Source organism: Megalopta genalis, chromosome 3 (genome assembly GCF_051020955.1).
Source record: "Megalopta genalis isolate 19385.01 chromosome 3, iyMegGena1_principal, whole genome shotgun sequence".
NCBI classification, from domain to species: Eukaryota; Metazoa; Arthropoda; class Insecta; order Hymenoptera; family Halictidae; genus Megalopta; species Megalopta genalis.
The window spans coordinates 22322076-22337259 of NC_135015.1; the positions used below are offsets into that span (position 1 = coordinate 22322076).

Here is a 15184-nt window from a genome sequence, read left to right on the forward strand (position 1 = left end):
TTGCGAACAATATTACATTAGTGGTTTGATCGTGCTGGAACAATGCATGGCATTTGACCTATCTACCGACCCGTTCGACGTCTCTAAAGCCGCGCTGCGCGTAACACGCTCCGAATCGGAGCTTTCGTTTTAGGTCCGAGTCGATCGATTTATGTTATCCATTATCACAGTTGGATGCACGTTTATATCGCGTCCAACTAGATCCGATTTATCTCGTCGATCGGCCGTCGCATTGTTCCACGAGCTTTTGTAACCCGCGTACGCGAGGTTCGCCCCGCGGATCGCCGTCGAACGATTCTCCCTCGTGAATTTGTCGGAAGACGACGCGACGCGCGGAAGCGTTGGAAATAAGAATCGAAAAGATGCTTCGAACGACCTCGGGAACGCCTCGTTTCCCGGAAATATCATAATTTTGGGATACGTCGTCTCTAAAGGAGTACTTCTACAACGTTCGACCCGATTCGCGATCGGATGCTGCGCCAGACCGCTGCACGCACCGTAACAAACAAGTCGTAACGAGTACAAATCGGATAAACCTAGTTAACAAATAGGTACTACTGGAACTAATGATCGTGCGAGAATTCGAACGGGAGTACAACGTATGCGTGTACGTGTGTATACAAGGTGTTCCTCCGATCCGGTTCGTCCGAACGTCGACGTTACTTCGCCGATCCGTATATCGTTCCGTATCCGTATTCGTACATCGAACAGCGTATCGTCGATAGGACGCTTCGATTCGAAATCGCTTTCGGCGTTCGTTTTCCGGATATCCTCTTTCTCGCAATCGGTCTCGTCCGATTCGCGTCTCGCGCGCGATATCGCAGGTGCGTCTAGCGACTAGGAATCGCCTAAAGGCGCACATGTTACGTACCGCGAGGTTCTCTATTTATTGTTTATGCAGTTAGAGTGTTACATCAACTTACGCAGCTGCCAGTAACACGGCCCGGCCCGGCCCGGCCCGGCCGCGGCCGGTTGCATACGCGCGAACGTTCCTATGAACCTCGAGTATTAATATCGCGGCGTTCCATCGTAGGTACGCGCAATTAATTCCCGTCGGTCCGGTCGAACAGAACTTTTGGAATTTGCTCGAGGCGGCGCGTTCTCGTCGCACGGACCATTATCCTTCGGCACAATACTCGATCCTCGATACGATAGAAAAATATACCCTGCGACCGAAATCGCGTGGGAAAGATCGGAGCCCCGCGCGAATCTTCGCTACGTTTATTGCCAGCCAGCGTTAATTCGAATTCTCTTGGCATACATGCTTGCTAAATTATGTTATTCTCGAGTCTAGAAGCCACACCGTTCGCTCGCTTAGTTATTAGTTATTAGTTATTAGCTACGACGGCCAAAGTCGGGCCATCGCAGCGCGATCGCAACATCGCCGCGCGTCTATTTCCATCCGAATTCAGTTTCTCAATGTCGTGGTTTGCGAAACACGCGTTCCTCTTTTCATTACGCTTAATATGTACACCGGCGGTACTTTATTCGTGCCTCGACGATCTATAGTCGATTATTTATAACGCAAGACATTTGGCGACGGCGACGAGTTTCTTGCGCGGGGTCGCTGAAGATCTTTCGTGCTGACATTTTCTTTTTATTCTATTCGGATGGTGTTTTGTTAGGTCGTATCTCCTATTTATTCGCATCGGGAAGGAACGAATATTATCGTTCCAGCGGATTTCATTTCTTCGATCGAACGAACAATTTCTCGGGAACGTGGAAAACGATCGAACATTTTGCTCGCGAACGTGGCATGATTTTTGTTCATTTTTATTTACCGTTAGCACGGCTACAGAATTTCGAAGAAGCTCCGAAATATGAAATTATTATTTACAGCGCTGGTTACAGGCGTGCATTCGGATCGTGCAAAATTTCATTTCGATAGCATCGATTACGTATCGTTGGCTTATGTGTTATTCGATATTTTGATTTTCATTCCGAATTTGTAATATCGTATGTCGAACGTTCGTTTTCGTATATCTAACATCGAACAACGGTATTGTTAATTATATACGTTATCGCGTCATTCGATGCTCCGCGTCGATAATATCCTATGTAATTGTAAAGGCCGATTGTAAAAAAATGAAACGATCGCGCGCTCTCCGTCCCGTAGCGGACCGATTCGAATAAAAATGCTCGAACGGTGCAGCCGGTAACAATCGTAAAAACCGCAACGGGACATAGCCGCGCGTCGTTGGCCGGAACCGCGATGCACTCGCCGGTTCTACGAGCATCGAGGAACACGTGCAAAAGGGTTGATCGTAAAGCAATCGCGGTACCATCGAATTTCCACGATCGCCGCGGCTGAACATCTGGATCGCCGTGAATTTCAACGCGCCTGTCCGCTCTGGCCGCGGCCGATTTCATTCGCCGTATCGACGCGTCGACGGTCGACGGATCGCGATCGAATTCGTCGTCTCGGCCGCGACGCGATCCCTCGATCGTACTTTCGAAAATGATATTCGACGAAGAGGGTCGAGTGCCGGATTCTAAAACATTTGTCCTGGATTTTCAGCGACGCGAACGGTTCCTTTATAGCTCCTCGACAAAAAGTGTTTCCGATACGGAACAATAATGAATTCGGATCGTTACGGAACACCGCGATCGTCGCTACACATTTCTCCGCGCTCGCGAACGAATCTCGCGTGACCTCGATAGACGTTTCCAGCCGCTTTTTTCCCGAGCGAAAACCACGTTTACAGGGCCGCGACGATGCTGGTTCCGTCGCGTCGGTCCTGATTTTTCCGAGTTTCTCTTCGAATCGTTTATTCGTTAACGCGCGTTGTTACGATTTTATAATATCGTACGATCGCCGTTGCGCGCATCCGGATGCTCGACGCTCTATCGGAGGTGCGCTGCTTCGACACGCGTTCGTTATATTCGATCGACGTTCGAGTTATAATTCGTAATACCATCGATGCGTGCCGAATCGAGCGTCGAGCAGTCGCGCATCGCCTTGCTTCGTAAAAGTAACGATAATATATTTGTATCAATGTCTAAATTCGTCGAATCAATTCCTTGTAAAAAAAAATTGTATTTTATAATCTCAAAGATCGCAAATCGAAAAGAGCGTAAGAGAAACGACGCGAGAGAGAACGTAAGAGAGATGCAAAAAGGGGAAAGAGAAACGGAGCTAGAGGGTGGTTGATAGAGGGCCGAGCCGACCTGAATTTCAACGCGTGACCCTAGGCTCGATGACGTCACGATGACTTTCCTCGCCGTCACGCTCGCCCTCGCGCTTTCGCCCCGCGCTCAGCCTCAGCCTCAGCCTCAGCCTCTGCCCGACCCTCCGTCGTGGCGAGGCGAGGCGAGGCAGCCAAAGGTATTCAGGGCCGCGAGTAAACTGTAAACGGAGACTTGAAAAGGAAGAAAATGGAGAAAAAGAAAATTGCGAGCCCGGGAAGGGATGGGATGGAATGGGATGGGACAGGGCGAGGTCGGAGAAGGGAAGGATACGAAGCAACAAGCAACGGCGGACGGCTGTTGGAAGAGGGTCGAGAAACAGGCTTTCAAAAGGTTCGCAGGAAATTGCGTTAAACAGTCGGCGACTATCGTGTCACGGCACCAAAATAGGGTTACTCGCGGGCCGACGAGCAAGCGTAAGGGCAAGAGCGAGAGGAGCCGTCTCGAAGCAACCTCCCGTGCAAGCTTCTTCGGCTCCCTCCGCGAAATACGCGAGCACGCGGGGAAGCTGGCCGTTTCCCGTGCTCTGCTCCACCTGCGAACTCCCCCGGTGCATCCGTTACGGTCTGCCGCTGCAAGTATTATTTATTCGAGCAATTTTAGACGAGCGTTCTTAAATTATGCCACATCCGTTCGCGGCGGTATTTCCGCGCGAATTTTTTACTTTCCAGGTCCACGTTGTCGTCGAGTCGCGAAGGCGGCCTTTCCGTCTCGTTCCGACGAGCATCTTTCTTTTATATTTCGGCAAATTTTATTCGAAATTTCGTTCGATTCGAAATCTTTGAATATTTGAAAATCAAAATCGTATCGATTCGCGTTCGGAACGATGGCAATTTCGAACAACGAATTATTTCGTTCGGCGATGCGGAGACCGCGGACCGTTAAAAATGGCTAAATATTCTAGCGAAAATTCTATTATACCTTGTTAATTTAAAAGCCTGCGCGCGAATGCGCGAAGATCGGCGGTCCAACGATGCCCGCGAGTAGATTACTTCCATGCTGTCGCGCGTTCGGACTCGTCGATGCCCCGAACACGAATTCTACGCTGAAAATAGTCGAACAATTCGTTCGAAGGTGCGTCGTTTCGACGAACAGAAATTCGCTCCGACAACGCGTCTCGAGATCGATCGCGGATCGAAGTCGATCCGAAACGACCGCCGCGGTTCTGGCCAGACCCGGCAAACGCAACAATCGATATTCCGTGTGATCGCGACGCAACCATGGTTTACATTTTGGTCGTCGAACGGTCGACGGGAACGATAAATCACACCCGATTAAACTGTTTTCAACGGCGGCGGTCGTTTCTGCGGATCGTTCACCGATCTTAATGGTTGTTTTCCGGTCTCGCAATCCGCGCGCCTCGTCTCGCCTCCCCTCGAGTTAATCTTAGCTATTTTACAGTTCCTACGATTTACAGCCGCGGCCGTTCGGCTATGGTACAGGTGCGATCGAATGGAAGTCTCGTCGATCGCCGGTGACTCGGGTATTTTGCGGCCGCCGAGAGAGACGTCGTATCTCGACGAGGCTTCCGATATCCGTGAAATCGACCGAGCGGGCTGGACAAATCGTTTAAGTTGAAAAGACGACGACGGTTCTCGTCTCTTTACGAGACGAGGCACGCTGTGCCGTATCGGCGGAATTTCGAGGACTATTCGCGCTTGGAAAAAATGGAATGGATTCTCGTGCAACGACGCGTCGCTCGAATCGGGCGCTACAGAAAATTTTATAGAAATTAAAATGAAACCGGAAAAACGTCGATCGACGGTCGCGCTGCGATCGGCCGTTCGTTTTTACATATTTTCATTTCCCAAGACCGTTCGAAGCAACTATTTTCTCAGCGAAAACGTTCGCCGCGGCTCCGTTCGCGAGTCAACGCCGCATCCGATGCTCTCGAGAATATTTTCATCTACGAAAATAGTTTCGCAATAAATTACGCGCGGATGGATATCGAGCGACGAACGGCAATTATTAAGGTTGACGCATCGACGATACCGTCGGTGTAATAGGCGAGTTTGCGAGCGGTACGCGCGAACGAGAGGCGTTCCTAGTTCCTGCCGGTGCGAAATTACTTGTTACTTAATTACAATTACAGTTACGACCGCGCGTACGCTCACCGAACGTACAGATTTCAGCTTCGACGCCCTCGCGTAAATACCACGAATTACGTTCGATCGAATCGAACGCTCCGGTTTCGAAGCCCCAATTACCAAGGGGTTTAATAAGCGGCTCTCGATACGACTCGACGCGCGTACTCGTTTAAACTATTTCTCGCCGGCGAGCCGCGCGGCGGTTCGCAGACACGATTTTATGCGACGACGAATCGTCGCTCCCGCGACATTCGGCGGTGCGCGGCACGTTTCACCGGTTGTCCTCTGTTAATTGATATCGATTACGCGCAATTAGCGTTCCCCTAATTAAAATATGAATATTAACGCGTCTTGCTCGCCGTTCGCGTTGCCGTGCGCCACGCGGAAGGGCCGACGCGGTCAACCGCGCCGCGGCGTTGTTCCGCACCGCAATTTGTAAGTCGGCCGAAAGCCCTGCGTTATTTTAATAGTAATTACGCGTTAAACGAGAATCGACCGTTACGAACCGCGAACCGGCCGATAACATAATTCTATCGGATAACGCCGACGTTCCGCGAGCCTGCCGCGCTAAATCCAGCGTACAGGCCTGTTTATTTATGACAATGTTTAGAGTTGTTTAACACTCGCTTGGCGCCCGGGCAATGAATATTTAACGGATCGCGCGCTATCGTCGTTCGTTCGGTTAACGATCTGCGGCGCGTCGCGATATTTCACCGAAGCGACGAGCCGCGCGCTCGCTCGTCGCGGGCTACGAAAACGGGGTAACGAAGAAGATACACGAGTTACGCGGGGATATTACGCCGCGCGATACAACTTGGAACAGCGGCGCGCATAAAATTAATCGAACTTCCTTTGTGCGAGGTACGGGTTAATCAACGATGTCCCGTTAACGGGATCGGCGAGTCGCTTCGCTTCGGATCGACGCGAAACACGCGTTATCCCGTCAAGGAGGCGGGACGATATCCGGTAATTCGTTCGCGGGAACGAATTCGCGCGGGACTCGTGCCGTTGGAAAGATCGCGGCGCGTTCGAATTAATTTTTCATTCGGTTCGATGAAAATGACGCAACAAGTTACTCCGCGGTCCTCCGCGATCGAGAAATTCTTTGCTGTGCATCGCGGACGGCGCGTCGATCGGTCGGCGATAAATTAAAGCGTTCCCGCAAAGATTCCTGCGCGCATCGATCAACGTTCGGTGCAAAGCTTTCGGATCGTCGAAAGCTCTTTCCGAGCGCAACGGCGGCGCAGCGGCACGGTTAAGGCCGAGGGAAGGGACGCGCCGCGTTCGATGGAAATCGGTGTTCAGCAATGGCTGGAACGAACCTTCGAAGATTGGCTGCGAACCAAATTTTCATGGACGGTCGCGAACGCGCGCGACCGGCATCGAATTTATTATTCTATTCGCGACAGGTTGAAATATGGTTTCGCGATCGAACGAAACCGATTGCGAAACCGATGCGCGAACGGTTCTATTCGCGAGCAACGAGGACGTCGATCGTCGTCGATGTCCCAACCGCGTCGTTTCATGGACCGTTGGCGTTTCGATCGTTCGAACCGCTCGGCCTTAACCGGGGAAACAAGTCCCACCGGTGACAACCCTAACTTAGTGCTTGCAGTTTCTCGAACGAGCGCACCCCGGTCGGGGAAACGACGACTCGCGCGCTTCATCGATCCTCGGCCAGCGGAACTCGGCGGCTCTATTTTGACCGAGAGAGCCGCGAACGTTCCATCCGCGTTCCAAATATCTAGCGATCGATTCTCATTATTTGCTACTCGCGTCGAGTCCGACGAGTTCTTCGACGCTCGAGAGCAACGTTTGGACGCGTTCTTTCGCGTTCGCGAAATTATTTCGCGTTTATCGATGGAAGGAAGACGAAGAATCTAGAATCCGGAATATCCTCTCGCGTCGCTCGAGCGTGAATCAGCGAAGCGCGTTGCCGCGCCACGCCGGCGTGAATTCGCGTTGGTCCGTGGCGCGGTGGCACCCTAATTCGAAGGCACGGTGGGCGGTTCGAGGCTGTTCGTCCGTGTAAACCCGCAGACCCGGCAATCGGTTTTCTCGAGGCACTCTCTCTCTCTCTCTCTCTCTCTCTCTCTCTCTCTCTCTCTCTCTCGTCGACGTCGAGTCGATAACGCGTCCTGGAGTAAACGTCCTCGCAGCCGGAGGAGCGACGTTCTCGAAAGTATTATACTTTGGCCGAACGAACGGATTCGAAGGCAACGGGGCGGTGCTCGCTCTATCCCCGACTCCGCCAACCCTGGCAGCCCGGCAGCGCGATTCACGCTCCGCTTAATTTCCGAATTCGATGTACCGACGAAAGCTTATGGCATTCCGTGGGCTGCTGCGCGATCCTAAACGACGTCGAATATTCGGCTACGGTCTAAATCTACGGTCTACGGTACACGGGAACCGGGAGAATGCTCGCCGAACGAAGCTCGCCAAACATCTCGTAACTGCATATAACAGCGCTCTATAAAATAATGTTTTCGAACGAATCGTGCGAAACGACGCAACGATCGATACGAACGTACGAAAGGAAGTCGACATTTATTTGGAAAATTCGATAAACTCGACGCGATCGAAGCGTCGATCGGATAAATTATTCCGTTCGTACAAATCCGAAACACCGTGCGTACGTGGAAAGGTTGAAAAGAAGATTATCGTCGAATAATTCTTCGGATTATAACATTACAAACGGCAAGCTTCTCGTAATTCGCGCGATAAAAATCCAAAGCATCGGAAATCGCGTTCGTCTCTCCGATAAAAATATCGCCGATATCGAAAATTTGCGCGCGTTATCGTCGCGACGATTCCGGGCGAGAAACGCGATCGTTTTCCGCGGATCGCTCGAAAATAGACGATCGTCGGCGAAGATCTATAGTTGGATCGAAAAAGGAGGAATCCTCGATTTCCGAGGCGAAATTAGTCATTCCACGCACATACCTTGTTGCACACCGCCAGCTACACGCAATTTGACGCTGTTCCATTTGGCTCATTCCCGATTACTCTGTTCATTCCCTTCATTGATCGGTTCACCCGAGCGGACTAGCCAATAGCGGTGCAATTAACCACTCTGCCTGCACAATGCGTACAGAGAACGTCGCGGGACCGACCAAATTCTAAATTATCCTCGCCCTGCGAAACGCAGTGTCCGCGTCGAGGGCGAGAGGCGAGAGAGAGAGAGAGAGAGAGAAAATCTTCCGTGAAAACGTTTCACGAGATTCCTTGCGAACGGAGTCGTTCCCGATCGGATAACGGCCATGTTTTATCGCTGGCTGCAGCTTCGCCATGCGCGAACCGTCCGAGAAAGAGAAAATCATATCGGTCCGTCTCTCTGCGGTAAATCGGATGGAGGACGGGGGACCGAACTGTCCTATCGACGATCCCGACGACGATCGAGAACGGTGCCAAGCGACGTTACAAACGTTGTACAAAGTTTCTCGCGTCCTCCCGCGTCTTACGGACGTTAGATTTCCGGATATTTTATGGAATTCGACGCTGTTCGACGCGGATTTTAGCCGAATTAGAGATTTTTTTCGTTCGGTGTTCGAGTCGAGAAGGCAGTTTCCGCGATGATTTCTCGGGCCGGTTCGCGGATGTATCGCGATCGCGACACCGCTAACCATCCCCGTCCCTCCCCTGGTCCTCGGCATCGGAGCAGTACCTGGGAACCTCGGAGAGTTCGGAGCAGCGAATGCGAATCCAGGTCGCCCCATTTTCTAATTGGCAATCGGCCTGATCCGCCAGTGAAAAGTCTGCCAGCGAGTTTCAGTTGTCGAACGCTGCCAGGTCGATCCATCGGTTGTCGGGTCGCGTTTGCCCAGACCTTGCACAATTCTCCGCTCCCTCGCGAACCTTTTTCTTCCCCACTCCTCGCGCCGGCTTTTTTCTCCTCTCCCATTGTCCCGACACGTCGAGCCCGCGTTCGCGAATGCCGCGACAATTTTCTCTTCGTTTACGATTCGTCGACGCGCTACGGGGGCCCCGAGAGGCGCCCAAAGACGGCAACGACTTCCGTTTCGTAAGAACTCCGCGAAGTTGAAGAAAAAGCTATTAAAAAAGAAACAATTAAATCGAACATTCGAACCGCCATGCGATCGATATCGCTACGCGACTTCGAGGAAGTACGCTTCCGCGACGAACGACTGGAACGTTGAATTATTATTTACCCTGTCGTCGTTTTCGCAAAACGGATAGGCGCGAGCGATGAAAACGCGAAGAGTCGTATTTCGGCCAGAGAATAAAATAGAAATACGACGTTCCTCCCTCGTACCGACTTTTTTCAACGACGATGCGTCGCGAGCCACGACGAGAACCACGGATTGCACGCTTGTCAAATTTAATCGAGGCTTCCTGTTGTTGTTGTTGCAGAGGAGGACTTCGGGGATAACGGTGGACAGTGGGGAACAGAATGCGGTGTTCATCCGCATTTCCGGTGAGTTCATCGAGTACCAAGTAGAATTGAAAATTCAACGAACGTCCACGCACCTTCGACTCGTCGTTATCGCGTTGCAACGACGACGCAACGTCGCGATTCGCGATTCGCGATTCGAGAAACAACGATGCGTCTGTCTGTCGTGGAACAGAGCCGATTGTACGATGACACCCTGTAGAGAAGAAGCGGCGAACTTCTGTGTCCACAGCTGCTCGCCGCACATGTCCCGCTAGCGCGGTTACCGCGATCTCCCTCTCGTCCTAATCGGTTCACTCCCAAATCCCTGCTACCGTGTCCTCACCTGGCACAAGCCACATATTCGATACGCGGCTCGTAAATCAAAAATGTTACGCGGCCGAGACCGATGGATCGATCGAAATGCACGCACCGCGTTACGGGGCTTCCAACGACGGTGATCGAACGTCGAATCGTCGCCGAAACAACGACCGCGGAGATTCGAATTCTTACCGTAAGATAAGAAACGGTTTCGGTCGATGTATTCGCTTCGAACGTTGTTTATCTCGTATCGGTTCCCGCTCTGCTCTATCCTATTACAAAAATAAAACGCGAACTGTTACGCGTACACGCGTCGGTTACCATCGTATTCGAATTTGGAACTCGGCGACGCCGATCGTCCGTTCGAACTGTTACCGTTTCGCGGATCGGCGATCCTATTCTATTTGAAAAATTAAATGCAAACTGCGTCGAGCGCCGTTAATTCGTACACAACGCCGGTCGTCCGTTCAAAATTACCTTTGAAAAGCATTGTTAATTCGCGAATTGGAAATCGATGAAATTTGCGGGCTCGATTGCTTTTTAGCGATCGAATTTAACGAGTTTGTAACCGCGCGAATGGATTTCGAAAATGTGCACAATTCCGACGCTCTACCGACGACGCGCGTTGTCCTGGGTGCGCGTTCGTCCATCGTCCGAGCGATCCAACGTGTACGAGATTGTACGATCGACCGTCGAGACGGGTTTATCGAGGCAATTAACGTTGGAACGAATCGACGTGTTCGAAGAAAATAATCGAAATAAATGAACAATTAAGGACAGTAGGATCGCGCGTTGGCTCGTTTCGTCCGATTCGATTAAGGAAAGTGCGCGCGAGTTGCGTAGAAAGTGGAACGATGATCGCGGAAAACGGCGTATATTCCGCATCGACGATAAACGATAAACACCCCCCACCCCCTCTCCCACTCAGTTTTCTGTACGTACGTACAACACGTGTCTTGACCAACGAAACCTTTTCCGTTCGCGATAAACCATGGTACGCGTAATATCGGTCGAAGAAACGTTCGCGCAAACTACCTCGACGATTTCAAATGCTACCAACGTTCTGCGAGATAAAAAGAGATTCCTATTTTTTAGTCGCTATTTAGATTCTTATCTATATTTCGAGATTCGTATTTATCGAAATACGTATGTACAGCGAAGTTCGCCCGATCGAATCGGTCGGCAAATTGACCGTCGCACAAATATTCGTCCGTTTAAAGTTGGAATATAACCGATGCGGGATACGAAGCGTACCGGAAAGGAGACGAGTGGGTAAATTGGAGATTGTAAAAGGGTTTGGCATGTATCGTAGATTCTAAACGTTGGGAAAAGAATTCGCGGAGCTACGATATCCGCGATATATCGAGAAGATACGCGCTCGGCTCCATCGAATTGTTCGACTCTGCCAGCCATTTCGCGACAACGTAGTTTCGTCGAGCGCGGTAAGAATTTCGTGCGACTCGTACGTATCTCGAGGCTGGAACCCGTCTTCGTTGGCTCCAGTATTTTACGCGAGTCGCGACGTTTACGTTCGGATAGATGCAGGTAGTTTATGGTTTCGATGGAAGTTGTTCCCAGCATCGTCTACCGTAGTTACCGTGTCTCTCTATACTCTGTACTCTACACCGTATAATACCATGGTATCTAAATAATGTCTCGAGGATAAGAACACCGCTCTATAATGCCTCGAGGTCCTATTAGCGGATCCGATGTACGATAATGGTTCCGACCCTGAATTACCTGCGCGCTAGGTCCGAGCAATCTGCTTTTTCCTTCCATCCTCTCCGTTCCGTTAATTCGTATTCGGTTAATTAGATCCGGCCTATTTTAGAAGATGCGCGTTCGTTCTCGCGATTTCCGGCCGAACGATCTCCCGTCGATCGATCGCGGCAGGGTCGAGCGCGATTTACGCGATACGAAACGTCGGATCTTCGAGGAACCGACGACGAGCGGTATTCGGCGCGCGTTGGAAGAGGAGAACTGCGATCGATGCTGCGATCAAAAACGTCAAAGATTTTCGAACATCGGTCGACAGCGAACGTATAGAGTCGCCCTATCGATTTCTTCCATTTAACCCAGATGCGCTTCGCGTTTCTATCAAAGGATTAGGGTAGGCTTACAACCGATAGGATATAATGCGAGAGATCCACTCTTCGTTTATGCGGTTGCGATATTCCGATGAATCTCGACGTTATCGAAAGATCCGTCGATAAATCGTCCTGCATCTAATTTTAGAAAATCTGCTCTGACGCGTCCAAGACAGTGTACGCACACTGTACACTAAAAATAGTAGCATTACATTGTACCAAATGCTCTCTCTTTCTCTCGTATACACACACAAGCGCGCGGATGCGCATCGCGACACACGCGATACGTTTACCAGATAGGACGCTCGCATCGAGTTGCACACACCATAAACTATCCAACGACACGCTGGACGAAGGACTCTCGCTCGCGCGCGCGCTCGAAACCAACGTTCGCAGATTCGCGGTGCGTCGGGATTAGGACAGACGGCAAGAGTTACGATGGTCGGCTACCGACAACTTTTTACGCGTGTAAAGCAACCGCCGAGAGAAAGAAGCCCGGCAAAAAGTAATACGAGATACCGTTTAACCAGTTTTCTTGCAAGTAATCCAGTTTCGGGGCTGTTTACGGCGCCATTGTTTCGCTATTATTTCACGGCCCGCTAAAAGCTTAACGCGGCCCATACGCCGAGAAACGCCGGGCTGCGGTGCTCGAGGGTGAATTTACAACTTTGTAAGTGGGAATGAAACGTAGAATGCTGGGTGAAAGTTTTCCTCGCGCCGTAAGGAGAAGTTTCGCGGAGGAAAAGTGATATTTACGTGGAACAGTGCGACCGTTGCATTCGGAAGTTCGTACGATAAAGCTTGCAATTGCAATTTGCGATGCGGTCGAGCGGCCGAGCGGCCGAGCGGTCGCTGCGACGCACACGAGGGCTCCGCGGTCGAATATTCGCGAGCGAGCTTCGCTCGAGCTTCGGTTGCTCGAAAATGCTCCATGAAAATCGTTAATTGCGACCGTACACGCGCGACGGCGATAAACGCGGCAACGAGACGCGTACGATTTACCGGGCGCCACCGACCACCGACCACCGACCACCGAGAAGCGGCAAAAATCCGGCGAACGTTGTTACCGATCGCCGAACCTGCTTCAAACGTTCGGCGAAACTTGGACCAGATTCGTGCTTCGCGCGGTACGATAAACTCGATCCGGTCTCCGATCGACGACGCGGCAAAACTCGTCTCGAAAAGAATTGGAACTTCCGTTCGCGGTCGGCACGGCCGAACTTCTATTTTCACGCTAAACACCGTGGTTCCGCCAGATTGGAACGAATCTCGTACCGCTTTTCCGATCGCCGGCAGGAGAAGCGCCGCGAAAAAAAAAACTGCGATTGCTTCCGAAAGGACCAGGTTTTTCGCAGCGTGCCGCGTCGCGTCGTTCCGACGCTGCAAAAACAACCGATCGCGAAGCGAAAATACCGTAGTCGCTGCAACGAATCCGATTAGAAACGGACGATAAGAATCGTTTCTCTAAACTATAGATCTCGATCGTTTCTTTTCTAGAGAATCTCTTCGACGAGTTGCGAATACGCTGACGCGTAAAAAATATATAGAAATTTATCGAGAAGAACGGTCGCGAAGCTGTGCCGCAGCAATCACGCGTCGTCACCGACGATGAAAGAAGCGTAATTAAGGCGCTAGTCGTCCCGGCCCGAGCAGCCTCGACGTCGCGTCGCACGAACGAAGGCCCGGCTCGGCCCGGTCGGCCAGGTAACCGCGTCCACGTATCAACGTCGAGAGACCATGTGCATACGATCCGCGCACCGATCTATGCACGCGCGACGACAGGAGACGCGTCGAAATTAATTAGCTGCGCGAATGGGCCACACGGGGAAGCGCGTCGGCACGGCGTGGCGCGGAGCGGCGCGTTGTAATTTTAACGTGGCGCATGGCGCGGCTATTTTCAGCCGTGCCGATTACGATCGCCTATAAACAACAATGGTAATAATAACATTGCCATCGTCCTCGTTGCCAATGAACGGGCGGCGGTCGGGGACCGTCGGAACTCGGGATTCGTCGCTCGCCGCTTGTGCAACGATCGTCTCCGATCACGGATCTTAAGGTCAACCGTTTCGGATCGATCTTCGATCGATTTTAAACGCGGCCGCGGAAGATCCCGCGCCGAAACATCGTGTCGCGATCGTCGTTGCGTTCGTCGACGATACGGTAGGATAACGCGAAGGGACGAACGGCGATGGCGATCCAACGACGAGTATCGCGACGACGCGATAAACATCGGGACGCGCGACTATCGTCGAAAGACGAATTTTCCATGCCAATAATACGTTTGCGCAATGCGCGATCGTGTCTAGAAAGCTTTGTCGAGCAACATAGTTGCAACATCGCGTCGAACGTGCGCCACTCGATACGCGCATCTTGCTTCGTTAATAATTTCCGTTGCACAATTCGTGGACCGGGTACCTACTTACATCGATTACGACATCCTACGGTTCGATATCGAGTCGACCGCAACGACGCGCGATCGATGCGATCGCGAATTTTCTCATCGCGCTGGATCGCGAGCATCGTTCGTCGAGTACTCGAGAACGGTATTTCGTGCTTGCAATTATAACAGAAGCAGCCGATCGACCGTGATCTCGCATGCTTCGACCACGCTCGCGCATCGTTCTTTTTTTTCGGAGGAGTCTGTACGCGGAACAATTTCGTCGAGAGATCGAACGACGTTGACGAGAAACCAATCTCGTCGAATCGATTTCTTTGAGAATCGCGCGAAGACGAAAGTTTGCGGATCGGTATTCGGCGAGCAAAAATGTTGCGAAGAATGCCTGTTAAAAGTTGGAAACCTGAAAAAGTTCAAAGTTGTCGAACAATGTTAACGATCCGCTAGACGTTCGGAACTTTGCGCTCGCTCCCCTCGCAGATTTTCCGGTAACAACACCTTTCGTCGAACGATGGCAACGGGCGTGTCGAACCTTCGCCGAATTTATTCGCGTCTCGAGACCGTGTCTCGCTAAAATTGGTAGGACGCGAGAGCAACGCGGTATCGTCCCTTTCGCGTCCCCGAAAGTAGTTGGCCAGCCACCGTTGGTATCGTTCGTTTCGTCGGGACCGTTTCGTTCCGCGTTGAAAAGAAGGCGACGCCGTCGCCGACGTTTCCC

General features: G+C 51.5%; 1 protein-coding gene across 16 annotated transcripts in view; it reads left to right on the forward strand.

Annotated features, from left to right (window-relative positions):
* LOC117218939 (uncharacterized) overlaps nt 1-15184 on the forward strand; it is a 66206-nt gene that overhangs the window by 37825 nt on the left and 13197 nt on the right. For 13 of the 16 annotated variants that reach the window (XM_076520333.1, XM_076520328.1, XM_076520330.1 and 10 more), the window contains one exon: nt 9645-9708. The exons of the other annotated variants lie outside the window; for them this stretch is intronic. In XM_076520333.1, the coding sequence (XP_076376448.1) occupies nt 9645-9708 (64 nt within the window). The remainder of the gene's footprint in view (nt 1-9644; nt 9709-15184) is intronic. 16 annotated transcript variants of the gene reach the window in all.